Genomic DNA, 20297 nt, shown 5'->3' on the forward strand with positions numbered 1-20297 from the left:
TGCAGTTTTTCCTTTGGTAGAGCCCTTCCCCAGCCCTCTCCAAGCTCTCTTATCTTGTCCTCTCTCTAATTATACTCCCAGTCAGGTGCCACCTGCCCCCTTATTAGCCTCAACTAGGTGCACTCCTCTTAGTCTCCAGAGCACTTGGACCCACTTCATTTAAGAGGCCAGCCACCCTGTGACATAACTGCTCCAAGGCTATTTGTGAGGCTGACTTGGTAGTAAAGTACTTTTGAGATCAAAGTGCTAATAATTAGTTAAAATTTTTAGAGACAATACAGGTGTGTGACCTTTTCTTGTCTATACTAGAAAAATTTGGCATGCTAACCATTGTTACAGACATGCCTATAAGTCCACTTGCCAGCTTCCAACAGTGCAGCAGTGTTCACACCACTTTGTGAATGCCGTTAGCTTTACTCAGTTCAAACTTCCATGACATCTGTTAATCTCCACCATTGCATTATCAGCGTAGAGAACAGTCCTGGCATAACAGCTGGAACAGTGCAATTAGTGTGCATTATAGTGCACCCAATGTTGTTTAAGTGCTTCTCTGGTAGTGTCTGTATTATACAAGGGTCAGATTTGCCAGAAGCCATGCAGGTTTTGTTGCACATGCTTGGGATGTCAGTACATGTTTTCTTTTCACAGTCACTGGAGTTATCAGGCCATTTTTGTACTATGTCAGAAGACACCATCATACAAATGTGCTGCCAGCCTGCTCGGAGGTGTCCAGGTGTTTGTGAGACCTTGGAGCAATCAGCAGATTACTTTTAGCTGAACTGATTCATAATATCATGTTTTACGGCTGGGTTCCAAATGTCTTGCCAAGCAAAATATCATTAATTCTGGGAGAAGATAGAGGGTCTGAAGGTCCAGTGCCGTAAGGCCTCAGATGTTAACAGCTGCTCCACAGCAGAGTGGAAGACACCTATTTTATGACAAATAGATGATATTCTCAGCACATTGTCATCAATAGAGTCAGAGTTCATTTTGGACATTATAAAAAAAACTTTACAGTGTACTGCTGAGGGACCAGGAAAGGTGGGAAGGACATACGTCGTCCAAATCCAGAACTGATGTGCATAAAGGCTTATACAAAACTGTTATGAGTGCTGAAGATCTTTGCAGTCTCTCTCCCTCTCTTTGGAGATGAGCAGGTTTTGAATGAGGACTTGGGAAATGAAAGGTCCTCTAAACAAGATATGTTGCTGTTCATTTACTCCTTGTATCACGGTGCGACTCCCTGCCTTGGCATCTCCTGCTGGTTATCGGGGGAGTCAGCCCTCTTTCTGCAGTGTCTCATGCCTGTCTCCGCTCAAGCCTTGCTCTCATGACTCAGCCCTCTGCCTAAGTCACAATCTGTGCTCCCCTACCTTCTGAGGGATTCTGCAGTCTGTTCTAGGCCCCTTCACTTGGTGGCTACTGCAGTTCTGCCACCAGTGCTATGGCAGTCTGGGACTGGGGGACCTGGCACCGCCCACTACGCCAGGTCCTGACCCAGGGACCCTAGGTGCAGCAGCCTTTCGCTACTTCTCCCCCCAACTCCTCCGTAGCTTTCCCTGGGCCGCTTCCCCACAGCCCCAGGACCTTCTCCGCCCTTGCTTCAGGGCCATGGCTCTGCTCAGTCCCAGCAGCCAGCCACTGCTTTGTCCAGGGTTCTGACCATCTGTCCCCTTCGAGTTTCTGGGAGGCACTGTCCTTGCTCTGCTTTGTCACTCTTTATATACTGGCCTCCTGGGCCCTGAATGGCTGCCATGCAGCTCCTTCCTATTCACTGTCTTTCCTGGCAGTGAGGGGCAGACACCCCATCACACTCCTCCTGAAATTGATGTCACAGGAGCTTAGAGTGAAAGCTTAACAATGGGAAGGGAAGGTATTTTTAGTCACTTTTTGTTCCATGACTAACATTTTGGAAAAAGAAAGCCTTTGTTAAAAATTCAACATGAACATTCAGTTAAGGTATGAGAGCTGATTGTATGTTCTCTGTAAATATCCAGTAGATCTTCCAGCAAAACTGAGAAAGACACGAGTTCATATTTATGATATTTCAAAGACAAAAAGTGAGCAGAAATAAGAACCTGAAACTTTTCTAAACCATAATGAAGCAAAAAGGCAATCCAGTTTTCTAAAAAAAAAATCGTTTACCCATTATCTTTAGACTTTGAATTTAAAAGAGAAATGAATGCTACTTTTATGACATTCTTTGATATTTCAAGGGTGGTCAGTACCTTAATATTTCTGTTGACTCTCTCCTTATTTCTCAGTTTAGAAACCACTACTGCATCAAGGCCACAATTTGGAAATCTTGGTTACACCAAGATAGTGAACAGACAGCACCACAAGGAATAGATGCTTGAACATAATGCACATGTGTAGGGACCCAGAGAGGAACAAACTGCAGTTTGCTTCTTGCCTTACAAAATGAGGGGTCAGCAACAGCTATTACATAAAGATAAACCCACCACCAGAAAAGAAAACAATATTTAATAACAAATAGCAATCTTCTCTTTCCTCCAGCAGAAAATTTTGTCAAATAAGCATTGGTCATTCAATCTTGCTTCAATTTTTCAAACAGGCCATGGAAATGAATGGTTACACTTCTAAAGGAGTTGCAGGATTTTGACCCCCAACCCTTCACAATTTCCTTGGGCTTGCAGAAACATTTTCCAGAGCTCTAGCAAGCCATTGTTTCAGGAAGCCTGAAATTGTGGGCTAAAAACACAAAAGTTTAAAAGCTATAAAGTTTGATTAGTGTGCTGTGCATAGACATAGGGCAGAACTGTATGTAAAACAAAATGGCTACTGTGGATACACTGCACTACTGCTATTAGTGCTGCTGCAATCATCAAGATTCAAAAAGCAATAACTGAGCTCTCCAGCACAGAAGCACCCTAATTCTCTTTAAATTCAGAATAGGTAACACAAAACACTACTTTTGCTTCATTGCTGTTATCATACACACAGAGTTTTTTTTTCTTATTTGTATTACTGATTTTGCGCTTATTACTAAAAACTTCTCGAACATCTCTAAGGATATACTCTCCCTCCCTCCTAGCACAAAGTGAAGGACTTTAAGCATCTAAACAGAAAGTAGTTTTTCATTTGATACTTGATTTGTTGAGCACCATCAGCAAGCTTATCACTGAACAATACAAAAACATTGTCCTTACCCCAAAGAGTTTACACACTAAAATATGAGAATGGTAGAGAAAATGGTTTCATTTGATGTATAAACCTGTTGTTCTTTGAGTGATGTCCCTATGGGTGCTCCACTGTAGATGCAGCAGTATCTTTGCGTCTGGAATCTGTTCTCTTCAACAGCAGTGTCTGTTAGATCACACGTGCACACCTTCCCCATCTCGCACTGTGCATGGGACGTGTAAATATAGTGCTATGCAGTCCAACCGCCCTCAGTTCCTTCTCTACTGCCTGTGGTTTGGAATAGAACAGGTAGCAGAGCCCGCTTTTTCTTTAGATAGTGACTTAGTCCATAACATACCCTCTCATAGTTGGTTTTTCTTTCTATACATTTTTTTATTTCCTTACAATTTATCCTTCCAACTCTCCAATTCTTAGCATAGTATAGGTTTTTGTTCTTCCACTTCCTTTCCTTCCCAACAGGGAAGCTATTCCCTCACTCTTATGCCTGGCTTCCCAGCATTTAAGAGGTATGTTTCATGCTGGACTGCCTTCCTGATAACAGACCACCACACACAGTGTATCTACTGCCTAGAAGAGGAACACTTTCCCCAGAAGTGCTCCCACTGCCTTGGCTTAAAACAGAGAGCCAGGAAGGACAGGGATATTATACTAAAACTAATTCTAATGGAAAAGTCCTTTCGACCAGCATCAGACTAGGCTTCTTACTTCTCCCCAGAGAGACCCTCATGCTCAGCAAGGTAATCTACCAACCCTCAGTCTCCAGATGAAGAGAAAAACATCCTCTGATAGGAAGAGAGTAGCCTCTTCCTCAGCTACTGAGGCAAAATCACAAGAATGTCACCCCAGGAGATCCGTGGCTTCAGCGGCTTCTGGGTTAGCCTTTCAGAGTATCTGACACTCCAGAGTCCTCACTCCTCAGATGAGACTTACCCCAAGTCTCACCATCATTGGAGTCAAGACACTCCTTGCACTCTCCTTCAGGAACGGCACCCCCTTTTCCTAGTGATGCTGAGGAAGAGGATGACAAATATAAGGAATCTATTGCCCCATCAACATCTGGGCAAATGGCAACAGCCTACCAGACTTATCCTCCAACTACTCAGGAAACCCAGCCCTGGCAGGGGCCTCAGTAGGTGTAACCTCATATTCCCCTTCTGCTATACTGGGACCCCCCCTGGGCTATGTATAGGGCACAATTTGGTAACCCCCCAAGACAGCAGATCCAGAGACCTCCATTCCTTCCCTCCTCATCAGCCTCACCACCTCCAGAAACACAACCTCTGCAAGTACCACCTCAGGAGGAGGAACAGGAAGAGGGTACCACCAGCTTTACACTTCTCATTCACCGGATGAGGCCATCGTGTCACCACCTCCCACAGTGGCCAATGATTTCAGGCACTAACAGGATTTGTTTCGCAGACTGGCAGACTCACTGCACATTCCACTAGAGGAGGTCAAGGAACAACAACACAAACTCATTGACATCCTCCCTACCTCCTCTACAGCAAAAATTGCACTGTCTATCAATGGGGTGCTATTTCCAAAGTACTCACAGTGGTTTCAGCCTACCTAAGAAAAGAGAGAATCACCATTTTTCCATATCTGGACAATGGCCTTCTTAAAGCCCCATCTGAGACCAAGGTGCTCAGAGCGGTTCATACAACAGCTCTTCACAAAATTAGGTCTCCTCATCAATCTCATAAAATCCACACTAAAACCAGTGCAGCAACTGGAATTCATTGGTACTCAACTCAACGCCAGACAAGCAAGAGCATTTCTGCCACCTCACAGGTTCACAGCCATAACAGATCAGATATCCAACACTCAAGTATGCCCTCAGATTTCTGCATGTACATGGCTTCAGCTCCTAGGACATATGGCTGCAGCCACATTTGTGGTTAAATATGCAAGGCTACATAGGTTGTGCCTTCAGGGCTTTCTCTGCACTATACACCTTCACCACAAACACAGCATGCTAAAATTTGTCTATGCCAAACCAAGCCAAAGACTCACTGCTGTGTGAGTGGGACATATTCCAACAACGTTTGTGCCAGAGTCCCTTCAGCCCTTACCTACCATAATACTAACCACTGATGCCTCCCTCATTGGCTGAGGAGCACATCTACTGGAACACATAATTCAGGGCAAATGGATGCTCACCAAGTCCACGCTGCACATCAACCTCCTGGAACTGAGCCCGGTTTGCAATGCCTGCCAACATTTTCTACCACTCTTCAAACATCAGACTATACAAGTGATGACAGACAACTTCGCCTGCATGTACTACATCAACAGGCAGGGAGTAGCGAGATCCCATTCCCTATGTTCAGAGGTGATCAAATTATGGAACTGATGTATCCACAACATCTCTATCTCAGCTGTGTATCTCCCTGTGCTTCAGAACACTACCGTGGACACGCTGAACAGGACTTTTTTGCACGAGCACAAATGGGAGCTAGATATGAGAGCACTCCGACGCATATTCCATTGATGAGGTCACCCTACTATAGATCTTTTCGCTACTCAGCACAACACCCACTGCCCTCAGTTTTGCTCCAGAGCAGGACTGGGACGCAGATCACAATGGGATGGGTTTCTCATAACTTGGAACACACCCCTCCTTTATGCCTTTTCTCCTTTTCCCCTCCTGTTCCAAGTATGCAAGATACAGGAAGACCAAGCTCAGATTATACCAATAGCCCCAACTTGGCCATGACAAGTTGGGTATACTTACCTGCTTCTCATGACGCTATGCCAGCATATCAATTTTCCACTGGCATCGTGGCTCCTCTCACAAGACAACGGAAGCGTTTGTCACCCCAGTCTGCAAATGTTCATCTCAAAGCATGGCTCCATCATGGTTCCGGGGTCCGGAAATAGCCTGTGCAAAGTCAGTAAAATATATACTATGAAATAGCAGATGCGACACTTATCAGACACTCCTATACACTTAAGTGGAATAGATTTCAACATTGGTTATGTCCCAAAGCAGACCAATGCAGCTCACTCCCCATTGCCACTCATGTTAGACTACCTTCTTCAACTCAAACAGGACAGACTAGCCAATAGTTGTATTAGAGAGAGTGCTGCAATTATAACATTCCACTACCCTATCGATGGACACTTAGTCTTCACACACCTCTTCACTAAGCATTTTCTGAAGAGCATTCAAAATCTGCACCCACACATACGAATTCCTACCCCATCCTGGGATTCCAGCCCAGTCCTGTGCTCTTTGACTAGACCCCCATTTGACCAATAGTAACCTGCTCACATTTACATCTCTCAATAAAAATGGCCTTTCTTGTTGCCCTCACATCTGCTCGATGGATGGGAGAAATCTCGGTCCTTATGGCATACCCACAATATAAGATGTTTTAGAAGAACAAAGTGACGCTTCATACACACCCAAGATTTCTGCTGAAAGTTATAATGTCCTTTCCTTCTAAACCAACCCATGCACCTCCCCTCCTTTTTTCCCAAACGACACAGTAACCAACAGGAGGCAGCTCTTCACATTTTAGACGCGAGGCGTGCACTATCATTCTATTTGGATAGAACCAGACCATTCCAAAAGTCTCCACGACTGTTCATATCCACCACCAAAAGGTCTAGAGGCACTGCTGTATCAAAACAATGCCTCTCTAAGTGGATTTCACAGTGCACATCTATATCCTATGAACTTCATAATAGGCAGCCAGCCACCTTGATCAGGACACACTCCACATGAGCACTATCAACCTCTGTTGCATTCCTCAGTGTTCCTATCATAGATATATGTAAGTCTGCCACACGGGCATCCTCCGATACATTCACCTAACATTACACCATCATGCAGGATTCCTCCATGGACACCATGCTTGGACACAAGGTCCTATCCTCAGCCGTACAAGCTGCCCTGAAGCCCCAACCTTCCAGCTAGGAGCACTGCTTTGTAGTTACCTATGTAGCGCAATTATGGGGACACTAGTCGAAAAAGTTACTCATCTTGTGCAGTAACTGAGGTACTTTGAGGTGTGTGTCCCCATGGGTGCTCCACTACCCACCCTCCTCCCCTCTTCTTCGTAGAGTAATATATAAGCTCTGCAGCAAAGAAGGAACTGAGGGTGGTCAGACCATACAACGCGCTCTATATATATATAGATATAATATATATATATTAATGTGTCCCCCATATAGCGCAAGGGGGGAGGTGCGCATGTGCAGCCAATGGGTACTGTTGTTGAAGATCTTTGATTCCAGATGCAAGGTGCTACCGCACCTACAGTGGAGCACCCGTGGGGGGGACACATCTCAAAGAACCTCAGTTACTGCACAAGGTGAGTAACCTTCTATTGCATCTTTATTTTACTTTAAACTTTTGTTTATACAATTCCTCATACTGTAAACTTGTGTTGTTGTGGACTGTCTACTTGTGTTAGAAATTCTGTTTGTTTTAAACAAAGCTACATCATTTTTAGTTTGTCTAACTACAATAAAATATTTGATTTAGATGCGGAAGTGAGTGAAGACTCCTCTCCTCCACTACCAGAAAGAACACCAGAATCTTTTGTATTAGCAAGTGAACAGAGTGAGTCTTTTCTATTAAATTTTATGGTTTGGGGGGAATAAAATAATGCTGAATAAAACCAATTCTGTACAGTAGTTCTGGGTAATGCTGCTTTTTGTTAATAGTTTTGAAGAATTAAAAAACTAAAAACATAGTACTAAATAAAGTAAAGTTTGGTACTTGTGGAACTGCTGTTGTTTTATGTGGACTAGGTATATTCTGAGGCTGTATACTTTTATTTAATGGTTCATAGAATCATAAGATTAGAAGGCAATCTGTTGCATTGTCCTACTGTTCTAACAGTTAAGTTTTTCCTGAGCTTTAATGTAAATCTGCTATGCTGTTGTTTGAACTCATTGCCTCTTGTCCTGCCCTCTGTGGTAAAAGAGAACAACTTTTCCCCATCTTATTTATGCCAGCCTTTCAAGTATCTGAAAACCACTATCATAACCCCCCTTAATCTCCTCTTTTCCAAATTAAACCTATCCAGTTCCTTCAGCCTTTGCTCATATGGCTTGCATTCCATCCATTTTATTAGCTTTGTTGCTCACCTCTAGATCCTTTCCAAGTTCTCTACCTCTCTTTCTATACATTGGTGATCAAAATCAGACACAGTACTCCAGCGGAAGCCTAACCAATGCTGAGTAGAGCAGTACTATATTTCCTGTGACGTGCATGCTTCTCTTAATGCAACCTAAAATTGCATTTGCTTTTTTTTTTTTTTTTTTTTTTTTGCACAACAGCAACACATTGCTGATTCATGTTGAGATTTTAATCCACCACAACTTCCAGATCCTCCTCAGAAGTGCTGCTGCCAGCCCAGTTTTCCTCCGTTCTGTGTTTGTGCATTTGGTTTTTTCCCTATGTGTAGCACCTTGTATTTGTGTCTGTTGAATTTCATTATGTTTATATTGTAATTCTCCAATTTATCAAGATTCCTCTGAATTTTAGCTCTATCCTCCAAAGTATTGGCAAACTCCCTAACTTTGTATCATCTGCAGACTTGATCAGTATGCTCTCTGTACCTTCATCCATTTAATACAGTAATGCATGTGAAAGTCATAAGACATTACTAAATCAATGTATCTGGATACAGATGGTAGGAACGCTGATAAAAATTGAGCTTATGGTCTGTCAACATTTCCTGGAAAAATAATATATTCTTAAAATACATTATACTAGACACTTGTAGCACTATATGAAGGATAGTTTTAAGAGAATGGAGCAGATTTTCCACCCTGTTCAGGGATAGAAGTCTGGTTGTATTTCCCCCTCCCCACTGGGGATTTGTCTGTCTGCTTCCCCACTATCCTTGTAACCCCCAATTAAAGGATTGGGGAGGGAGTGTGGCTGGTGTATGCTGTACTCCTCTCTGTGCCGAGTTGACAGATGGTCCTTTAGATCAGCTGGCAACAATCCCTATTGTAGAACACCATTAGGCTGTTCTGAGTAATGTCGAGGCCTGTGCAGAGAATCAGGGAGCTGTAAGCAGCTTCCTGTTGCCCAGACTCCACTGTGTCTATCAGAAGTAGCAGTCTAGTCCAGTATTGTTGCATTTATTTAGCACAGTGCTACTGAGACCTAAAGCCACACATTGAAACTTATCTAGAATAGACACTTCAGACTCCAATAAATCAGTCACTGTATCTGTATATTTCACTCAAAACCTGCAGTGGCTTTAGAAAAAATAAATAAGTACGAAGAATTACATAAATCAGGTCTGAGGCAGATTGGTAGTGCTTTGGAGAAATTTGTACAGAAATTACCAGCGATGTGGAAGTGCCATTTGTGAATCCATAGTTAAGGATGAACTGGATTTTCCACACATCTTTTACAGCACTTACTCCTAGAGCATAGTATTTATTTCCTGATAATTCAATTAATAAATAAATCAGTTTAGTCTAAATTAAAATTAATTAAAATTAGCTCTTTAAGCAAACTAGCACCATATTTAAACAATTGTTTGTCCTGAATGAGTTCTGTATTGGAATAATGCAGACCTTTAATACTTCCCACATAGTTAAATCTCACTGAAATCTTGTCCGGAGTCTAATTTAATGAAATTTTGTAGAGAGTAATGGTCATTTCCCTAATTATTTTTCTTAACTAAAAGTTTCTCATTCAGCCAATGGCAAAGAGAGGTTCTACAGAAAATCCATGAAGAATAGCCCTCTTTCAAAATGACTGAGAACAATAAGACATGTCAGTGAGGCTGAAACTACAATTGCCCTCACTTGACCATTTTGAGAGGAGCGTCTCTCTCCCATTGTTCTCAGTACTTTTGAGTGCTTTCTTCTACCTCCTGACAGCATAATAGGCCACCATCTTGGCTTCTGTCATTGAGAACAATGGGAGATAATGCCCATTTTGAATGAGAGCGAATTCTTCAGTTTCTCTGAAAATTTAATGCACTAGACTCTGTTGACAAACTTTCAATTATGAAAAATAATGGCAAAAAATTACCATTAATCCTAAATGTTTCTTCAAAAGCTACCTATTGAACCAGATCTACTCAATAGAGCAGAAAAGGAGGTGAAAACTGGGGGTGCACAGGGAAATGTGAAGGATCCAGACAGTCAGGGGAACTAGGGGGCGTGTGTACACGGGAGAGTTTGGAGGACAGGAAGAAGGAGGGAAATGGTATGTGTACATTCCTACTGCTTGGCACTTCTGAGTGGGATATAATAGCCAGAGCATATTGGTGAATCTGGTCATAAAGGTTAGCATTTAAAATAAAAAATTAAGGTTGATGCTTCATAGCTTAAAATCATTAAAATTATCACATGGTAACATTGTTGGAATTTCTTTAGTGCCCATATATGAAACTTCAAAAAAAGGAAATTTGTAGACAAAAATTGTTTACAATGGAATTAAGGTTGAGTACCAAAACTTTTCAAAAAAAAAATTTCAGGGATGCTGTAAATATCTTAAAAGCAAGTGTTATAAACCCAGGAAATTTAGACTGAAGGTTAAACCGGAAAGAAATCAAGGCACCTTAAGGTATGAAAATGTACAGTTGCAGCACCCAAACAATCTTATTTCTCTCCTGTAGTTATGTGAGAAGAAGATGTTTAAAGGCAGAATTTCATTCAGACAAAAAATGCTAAAATGTCTTAATCGGAATTATATTTTTGTATGGTGTCACTACAGGGCAGAATTATGTTGTTTGTGCATTTCCCTAGTTTGACATGTTTTGATATTTCAGATCTAACCTTAACTCAGAATGTTTTGAGTTTGTAATCCTTGTCTTTGTACAATCTGTAACTGTGACTTTGTAAGTATCTGTTAGCCTCCTAAAGTATTTCTTTTGTATATAATGTTATACTCTAGCCTGAGATGTCGGAATAGAACTTAGTGGACTTTGATATCAATGCATACCCAAGTTATACATAAACATATCCAAGGTATACAATTTTTTGGCAGTTGGTGTATTGCATTTTTTTAATTTCACCTGAAAACCAGTTGCCTACTGACTGGAGTTCCCTAATTATAGGAAATGCTATCCAACTTAAGTAAAAAAGGGAACTTTGCATTTTGATTGGTGGCAATTTGTAATCTTGGAAATTCTTCATTAAGTATCTTGAACAAAATGTTGATTAGAAATACTGTGAATACTGTTCGTTTTAAAGACCCCTTAGAAAAAGCTATTAATGTAACATATCTAACATTTTGTTAAGATAGTCCTTGGTGTGGTACTGAAGCTCAGAAGTCTGCCATGTATAAATTTCTGAAATATATTTTGATTTTAAGATTTCATTTGTCTTAGTAGATGCACCTTTGACCAAGCCTGTTACGTTTTCACAATCTGCTGAATGGAGTATAATGCATGATCAGAATCTTCCTGAGCAAACAATATATCCAGTAAGTATGATTTGACAAGTCCATTCTAATTTTTAACTTCTAGGGGAAAAAAAACTTTTGAACATACAACCAAATGTCAAAAGAATCTTTTTTAAAAAAAGTTAATTATAATTATTGATAAATTTCAACTGATCAGGTAAACTGCCCTTTTGCTTTAATTAGGGACATACCTATTTAATTTTTGCATTTGAACCTCAGCTTCTTTTCTATCATGGTATCCTGAATTTTGAATGCTAACATTTTGCATTTTTTGTCACCAATGCTTCAGATGAAGTAGTAGAACAGAGCTCCTCCACATTTACAGCTGGAAGTGAAAATTAAAATCAGAAATTGAACATTCTATGAAATGAGTTAAATGCTACCTACACACAAACTGTTCTCTTTTTTGCCTTCTGGAGTTATAATGCTAGGAACAATCCCTCTTTCCTTTCCATTGCAATGAACTACATTTCACCAATCCTGTGCCTCATAAAAACCATAGACTTCATAAAGGTGATCTATACTAGAAAAATAATTTATTACTGTATAAATTTATGCTTTAATGTATAAGGAGTCTGAGAAGATAATTTCTTAAGTGTTTTCCTTAAAAGTATAAAGAACATGAAGTTTTACTGTTGGAGGAGGTTTTGGATGATTGAGAAATGTTCTTTGGGAGCTTTTCTTCCAAGTGATTTTAGTTAAACGAGGGTTAACAAAAACAATTAAAATAAAATCACTTTTTAATGGCTCAGATACACTAAGTGAAATCTGATGACAAACCTATTTTCCAGTTGTCCATATCTTCCAGGGTAGCCAATGGATAAAATTTCCAAGAATGCCTAAGTCCTATTTTCAAAAATGGCTTTGTTATTTAGGCACTTAGAAGCCTTTTGAAAAATGGGATGTGGGCTACCAAGTCACTTAAGTACTTTGGGAGCTTTTGCCTAAGACTTCTATTTTTAATGTGAGAAAAAGCATAAAAAATAAACAAACAAAAAACCCTCCAGTCTTTCAGGCTTTCTTCATATAAAAAAAGCTTGAAAAAAGGAAGGGGGAAACACTGGGCATAGCCCAGTATATGTCTTTGCAGGTCCCATTAAGAGCTCCACCACACTGTAATAGAAGTGGCCTTGACATTAACCAGAAGATAAAAAGTTCATTAAATAAATTGAAAACCCATGAAGGTATTGAAATGTCCAAAGAAACTTCCAAACCTGGAAGGATGGAAGACTAAATTTTCAGTCTATGTAATAAAATGTCCTAAGTATGTTGTAGATCAGGGGTGGGAAACCTTTTTTATGTCAAGGGCCTGATGGTGGCCCTGGCGGCGGGGGAGAATTCAGCGTCAGGGAGAATTCAGTGTCGGCGCAGTTTCACGGCGGCGGCGGGATTCCATGGAGCGCGAGGGGCAGTGCCCGCCGCTGAAAAGGGACGAACGGCGGCAGGGTTTTTGGCGGCACCCCCCCCCCCCCCCACACCAAACCCCGCCGCCACCGTGACACCACACTGCTGCCGAATTCCCCCCCGCCGCCAAGTCCAGAAAAAATGATTTCGCGGGCCGGACATTCCCCACCCCTGTTGTAGATGATCTTCTTGTGCTAGTGATGACCAAAACATGACTTATCTGATTAGCTATTTCACTTTAATTTTTTTGTTTTAATTCTATTAATTATTGCAGTCATTACTAATATGCTAGATGGATGCTGTGCTGAGATGGGGAATATGAAAGATGATCAGGGAAAGGAGTAACTTGAATGCAAAAATAGTGACATGAATTAATTTTGTAGTTAAAGGTGACCTGAAAAAATTTATTGAATTTTTCCAGCAGCCCTCATATGTTAATATGTATGTTTGAAGTCCTAATGTTTTTAAAACAACTTTTCTTCTCTCTAATTCCCACTTGAAGTTTGCCATTTAGGACACACCCATTTTCCCTCAGTAGCAGCTCATAGTCTGTAACATGGCATCACAAACCCCATGATCACATTAATCATTGAGCTGTAATCTGAGCTCCTGCTACTGCTTATTTTCCCCCCAACAATGTAATATCTTCATTCAGAATATTGTAACAACTTTAACTAAATCAAATGTAGCAGTATTTAAGTACAAAGGGTATAGAAAATGGAATGTTTGCCTCTGTTAAGTATGCAAATAGAAGTGTCAGCTGGAGGCAAAGCTTAAGTCCCCTTAACTACTGTTGTTTTTCCTTGAAAATTGTGGAGGAGAGTGGAAAGGTCAGAATCACTATTTGTAACTTTTTTTAAAAATCAAGAAAATGTGGATTTTGACAAAAATAAGGTAGAAATGGATCTTCATAGACCATGAGTCTCAAAAAATGAAAAAGTGAACAAACTTCCAAAGCTTTCCAGGTCATCTATAATGTATCAAAGCTTGCATTATTTTGCTAACATTCCAGAATTTGAAACAATTATTTTAACAGTAATTAGTGTATTAACGATCAGCACTTGTAACCACCAGATTATCAGTTTTTTTTAGCATTGAGTCTTTTGTAGCAATAGGAAGTAGAAATTTTTCTAATTCTGTTTATCTCCTTCGGAAAATGTTTGCTTTTATCTTGAATATCTAGACATTCTTTAACAAACTATTCTGAGGCAGCCTACAGAAATTTAAAATACATTTCATGTTAACAGGGCTTGAAAACAGCTGGGCGTGTAAAACTTGGTAAGTGATTAATTTAGTTCTTAAATGTAAATTAAACTTTCATACTAATTACTTGCCTTGTTACTAGTCAATTGCGAGTTACCTTGAAATAATGGTGGGAGACCAAAAAGAATTAGTTATCCTATTTGTTCTAGCTACTGAATTGCTCTAGTTCTGGAAATGTGCATTGTATATTCACCAAACATCTTAAATTCTTGATCCTTTTTTAAATCTACCATAGTTTTTGTAGTCTATAGCCTGTTGCACTTTGTTACAATAATATTTAGGTTTGCAACAAACTGACCTAAAAATTATTCCTGGTCAATTGTAGCTGTTATACTCATGTACAAATGAAGTCCTATCTTTTCCCCTTAGTCCCCAAACTACTCTTCTAGGTGTGTATGGACTATATAAATATGAGTTAATTTTCATTTTATTTTACAGTATGAGCTAGTTTTCCCAAACTCTCTATTTGGAGCTTCATTAATGAGGTAAAATTGGTGCAAGCCTAAAGTAATCACAGTTTGTTCTGTCTTGTTGATCAGAAGCACCAAATACAAGCTGAAAGGAAAGCATGAACAGAGCTACTTATATGAATATGTTAAATGATACTGTGAACTTAAATCATACTTTAATTAGTTACCTCTGATACTGGTTGGTTAGAATATGAAAACTGAAATAAATTTACAAATTTTGTTTACTTCATATTAATGTAAGTGAGGATTTAATATTTGGATTTCTCGAAGATTGGTCACTGGAATTAGTTCAACTGATGAAACTTTACTATAAGCTATTTCAATCCTCAATGCTGCAGTGCTTGTGTTACAAACATTTCAGGAATGTATTAAAAAAACTGTTTCTATTGGAATCAAAACATTTTTATTAGCCTTGGGTTTTATAAAGACTGTTTTCTACAAAGTGTAAAATTTAAGCCAACTTTTACTTGAAACTGTCATTTGAAATTAGGAATACCCACAAAAATTGCTTGCCTAACAAATTTATGTTAAAATTTCTTGTTTTCCAGATCACCTTGAAATGGGCATCAAAACGCCAGCTGATGCTAAACCTCAGATTCCTCTTTCCAGTTCCACTGGTCTAAGAGGTCAAATTTCAGAAATTCCAGTAGAGATCACAGATATTGGTAATTTGCCATTCATTCGAAACTACCTTTTTGTGGTATTTGTTTAAAATTAGTACATAAATTATAACCGTTACTTGTTCAATGTATACATTCCATTTAGTAGCTCTTGAGGAGCATAAAACTAATAATTAAAAAAAAAAAAAAAAAAAAAAGTGCGCACACTAACAGATTTGGTATGATGCTCTTTTGGGTTACTTTCTAAATGTTAGTAAAATGCAAAAGCACATTGCAATATAAGCTACAGCTCCACTAGGAGGGCTTGCCCATCTAGCCATACTGGCAGACTTTTTCTAGTGTAGACATCACCATTTTGACAATTGGTGCTGTGAATTTTAATCCCTTAATTGGAATGAAGTAGAGTAGCTATTAGCTTACTGTACATATGAATTTCTTAATATATTACTTTCAGAAATTGAGCATACTTCAGTGTACTTTTATTTGAATTTCTTTTTTGAAATTGTCAAATGTATTGACATATTTCACTCATACAATTGTTTGGGTTCCTATTTATCTAGTCGTTCCTCACTTGTGCATTTATAGAATTTGCAAAATTGTGCTTTACTACTTACAACATTTTCACTGCATAATTATGAAAATCTGAGGAAATAAAACAGTTTCCCAAAATTGTGGTATTTGGGGGGAATAAAATAAACAAATTATAAAAGACTGTAATTTGGCATTATGGCATTCCAAATCTGGGTTTAAATAGTGAAGTATAAGAGCCTCTGAATGATTCATGCTTGTACTTAGTATGACCATCTTGTTTTTAAAAGTCTTGTATTGGGACTACATGAAGTTTTGTACTTCCCTAAAAATAGGAATAACTTAAGTGGGAGATGCTAAAACAGCTTTAACAATAGTGATTCTTCTTAATACTAATATTTCTGATTTTGTTTTGTCAAAGTTGACAGAATTTAAAAGTTTTCTATTTTTAGGTTTTGGTAACCGTTGTGGAAAGCCAAGAGGACCAAGAGAGCCATCATCAGAATGGACATGATGGAAAAGAAAATGGTCACCCTTTAAATTATACTGGAAAAGTCAAGTGCCACTGAGAACTAAATAAATAGTATTCCACTCTTTAATTTTGGGGGACTAACACGGAACAGTGTAGTTATAACTACAGAATGGTACACTTTTTACTTGACTTCCCACATAAAACCTTAAACATTATTCACAACAGTGGATTCCAGTATTACAACCTAACTTTTGCTGGGGCCATCTACCTGCCTTACATGTAGGAGAAAGTATTACATATGGTTTATTTTGTAACTTCCAAGTATTATTGCCTTAATGTCTTTTAACCCTGTTACACGCTGCTTGTAGACATTTGTTAATATAGTGATACTTTTGACAAATTGAGTTTATGGACTACTTTCTGCTAACTTTTGATTACCATGTAGCATTATTTTGTATATGTACAGGGCAAGCAGGTATATAATTTGATAAAGTTGCAATCATAAAATATTAACAGAAGATGTAAGAAATCTCTGCATGTTCTAAATTGTTGTGTATCTTATTTGTAAATTATTTGCCCTGAAATTTTAGAAAATAGTTTGATTTTTAAAAAAAACTAATTCTGGACACACAACCAGAATTGCAGGTTAGCAGAGATAAAGATTGTAATACGTTTTGTAAATTGTAAGCAAAAGGTTATTTTTATATTATATACTGTTTGTCAGACCTTAATTTGTTCCAGTTTTCATCTAGTCACGGAGATTCAGTAAGTGCCTTGGAACAATATTGAATTCTCTTAGCCTATGTATGTTGCTTCAGTGTTTGAGTTCATCTGGTTTTAGAAAATTATAAAAACAAAAAAACCTGTGTTTTTAGTATATTTGACCTGCCAGTAAAATAGAACCCATTCTCAATAACAATACTCCTTAGTTTTCATTTTAATATTTCATATGTTTCTATTTATAGAAATGCATTTCCTAGAAACTTCCTACGTAATAGCTGGTTTAATGCTACAGTATAATATGGTGTGTATTTCTACTTTTGTACAAACGTTTCAGGACACACTGGTAAAGGGACTATTTGAGAGCCATTATTTTCCATTGTGCTGATTAAAATAGTATTTTGATCATTCAGCAAGTGTGTATGTATGAAAGCAAATTATCATATGAAGATTCACATAGAGCCGTTGCAGCTACACTGTATCTTGGCAATATACCATGCCAAGGATTAATCCTTATAAGGATTCTCTACTTTAAAACTTTGTTTCTGTAATAATGATAGACTCTTTAAATTAAAGAAAGTACCTCAAAATTTCATTGAGTGTTTTTACTTATAAGGAATATGTATGTATGTTCAGAAGTGACGTTGGCGGGCTTATATTCAGCTGTTTGTAGTTCTTCAGTGCTCATTCCTGTAAAAATGAAAGTGAACCCAATGAATACTAAAAAATTCATTTTATGTTAACCATCTTAAAGATTTTGCTGAATTTTAATGCAAAAAACAGTTGAAATGAGCTTAGTAGTAAAGCATATGAAGGAAAACAGATTTTTTTTATAACCTGTTTTTATTAATGAAAGTAAGGAAAGAAACCTTCATACATGGGTATCTGCTGTTCTGGACACTAGCCCTGGATTTGACCAAGTCTTTTCTACCAAAAGGGGGAGCAATTTAGTAATTTTTTCCCTCCCTGTCCCTGATTTCAGGCTCACTGCTGTCCACAACAGAGAACTTGAGTATGAAAAATTAATCTAGCAGACTACTGGGAACTTCCAAAGAATTGGTGGTTCTTCATGTAGTTGCAGTCAGGAGTGCATGCACCCAGCACACCGAAGCCAGAGAATTTTGTTTAGCAGTACCCATATGGATGGTGCTCACGCCTCGGCTTCTCCCACTCTGACTATTAAAGGGCAGCACCCCCTAATCCTGCTCAGTTCTGACCACTCAAGGCTAGAGTCAGAGCATTCTGCGTGGTGTTTTACTCACTATTTTTTCTCAGTTATTCTGGGAATGTATTGTATATCGTTCAGTGTTAGTGTAGTTTAGTGGTACCCTTAGGTTTAATTATACTACTTAGGATGGATAGTTAGTTGCCTTACTGGGATTTAAAATTGTCTGTTATGTGGGGTAGCTATCCCCAATGGTGACCCTCACATGGTTTTTGTTGTGCTTGTGAGAGGGGCGTATTGAGAAAAGGTGCTCTATATGCGAGTAATTTAAGAAGAGGATAAAGGTGGCAGGAGATCTTTTATGTCTGAAACAGCACCTCTTAGAGCAGGCCATGAAACCTGCTTCGGAACCAGGGACACCTGACCTCAGTCTTGGCTCTGTTGTTTGATCCAGTACTGATGGTATTGACTATTCATTCATCCTGGGCACTGACTTCTTTGGATTCTATTGGGTTCTGGATGAGGCTGACCATTTGTTTGTTTCCTCAGGGATGGCTCCTCTGTTCCCACCAGATGACTTCCAGGGCTCCTCAAGATCTGGTTAGGAGACTTCTTCCTCTTCCCTCTCACCTTTGAAGCACCGTTCTCAATCCTTGGATCACCATCAATAACAGGACCAGCACCAATCCCTTAGTAAGGATAGGGGTCCCTGGCCTAGTACCCATTGTTCCCTCACACTTCTTTCTCACCTGCCTGAGGAATTTAAGTTATGCCAGGACCCTTTTGAGCATATGGCTTCCATCTTGGGGATCAGGCTGAGTTCATGCAGGAGAACACTCACATGTTGCTGAGTAGCCTCCAGTCCTTAGCTCCAGGGACAATGGCTCTCCCTGTAACTGAAACCCTTTTGGAGTCTTCCAACAGTTTCATTACCACCTACAGCTAAGCATTCTGAAAAGCGGTATCATGTCCCCATATAGGGCTTTGAGTGTTTTTATTACCATCTAGCTCCTAACTCTTTTGTGGTGACAGCAGTAAATGACAGGGGAGCTATAAGTCCACCCCTATGGACAAAGAGTCCAAGAGATTGGACTTGGGAAGGAAAATTTATATGGTTTCATCATGGAAGATGAGCATGGCAAATCGGCAGGCGCTGTTATCCTAATATGACTTCATTAATTGGGATGTTGTGCCGAAATTCACAGAAGTTGCGAGAAGCCTTCAGATATAAGTTAAAAGGTTGCATTGCAGTGGACTGTCTGGTGGCCAAGACTTATTTGCAGTTGGCTCTGGATGTGGCAGATGCTTCATCCAGAATTATGGCATCAGCTGTGACTATAGAGGAAGGTCTAATGGTTGCAGAAGTCCAGCATAGTTCCTGATGTTCAGCAGAACCTTTTGACGGTAGTTTTTTAGTTTCAGAAAAGACTTGTGAAACTATACATTCCTTTAAGGACACCTGGGCTACTTTGTGTTTCTTGGTTGTTTATACTCCAGCCACAAATAGCCACCTTTGCTGGGCATGGGGCATATCCACACAGTCATCCCATACTCCTACACTGTTGAGTGAGGGATCAGATAGTGAGCCTGAGGAGGTTTCACGGTACTCCTCCGAAGCTCCATAGGGGACTCGTTATCAATAGGGTCCAGGAACGTACTCGCAGATGGCTACCATCTTAATATGGCCACCCCTGGGCACCTCTGCCAGGTCCTATGCCACCACAGTGGCCATATTGGGACCCATGTGTGTCACACTGACAGCCTGCCTTGTGAGCTTTCAGCATCACCTGACAACCCTCCAGGCATGCTTCCTCAGCTACAGCATTGAGTGCCTCAGAGGCTTGGGAAACAGAAGAGCAAAAGGGGCACTCGGAGGAGAAAACATCTCAAGCTATATCCTCTTCTTCCCCAGACAAAGCAGTCATGCCTTCACCACCGTCCATGGCAGATGATTTCTGTCTCTTCCAGGAACTGGCAAAAAGAGTGGCGGATACCTTCCACATACCACTGGAGGAGGTCAGACACCATCACCACCAGCTCATTGATATCCTCCACTGTTTGAGGGTGATTTTCAAAGAAGACACAGTTATTGAAGCCATCTTGG

General features: G+C 39.7%; 1 protein-coding gene across 2 annotated transcripts in view; it reads left to right on the forward strand.

Annotated features, from left to right (window-relative positions):
• Positions 1 to 17833, forward strand: part of PTPN12 (protein tyrosine phosphatase non-receptor type 12) — a 134437-nt gene extending 116604 nt beyond the window's left edge. Inside the window, exons 14-18 of one of the 2 annotated variants that reach the window (XM_067564527.1) lie at positions 7655 to 7732; positions 11478 to 11572; positions 14203 to 14233; positions 15237 to 15353; positions 16289 to 17833. In XM_067564527.1, coding sequence (XP_067420628.1) covers positions 7655 to 7732; positions 11478 to 11572; positions 14203 to 14233; positions 15237 to 15353; positions 16289 to 16350 — 383 coding nt within the window. In that variant the 3' untranslated portion in view covers positions 16351 to 17833. The remainder of the gene's footprint in view (positions 1 to 7654; positions 7733 to 11477; positions 11573 to 14202; positions 14234 to 15236; positions 15354 to 16288) is intronic. The other variant, XM_067564528.1, reaches the window with a different exon arrangement.
• The last annotated feature ends 2464 nt before the right edge of the window (positions 17834 to 20297 follow it).

The sequence above is a fragment of the Emydura macquarii genome, unplaced genomic scaffold (assembly GCF_026122565.2).
Source record: "Emydura macquarii macquarii isolate MOO-44397 ecotype Brisbane River unplaced genomic scaffold, CSIRO-AGI_Emac_v2 contig_2636, whole genome shotgun sequence".
NCBI classification, from domain to species: Eukaryota; Metazoa; Chordata; order Testudines; family Chelidae; genus Emydura; species Emydura macquarii.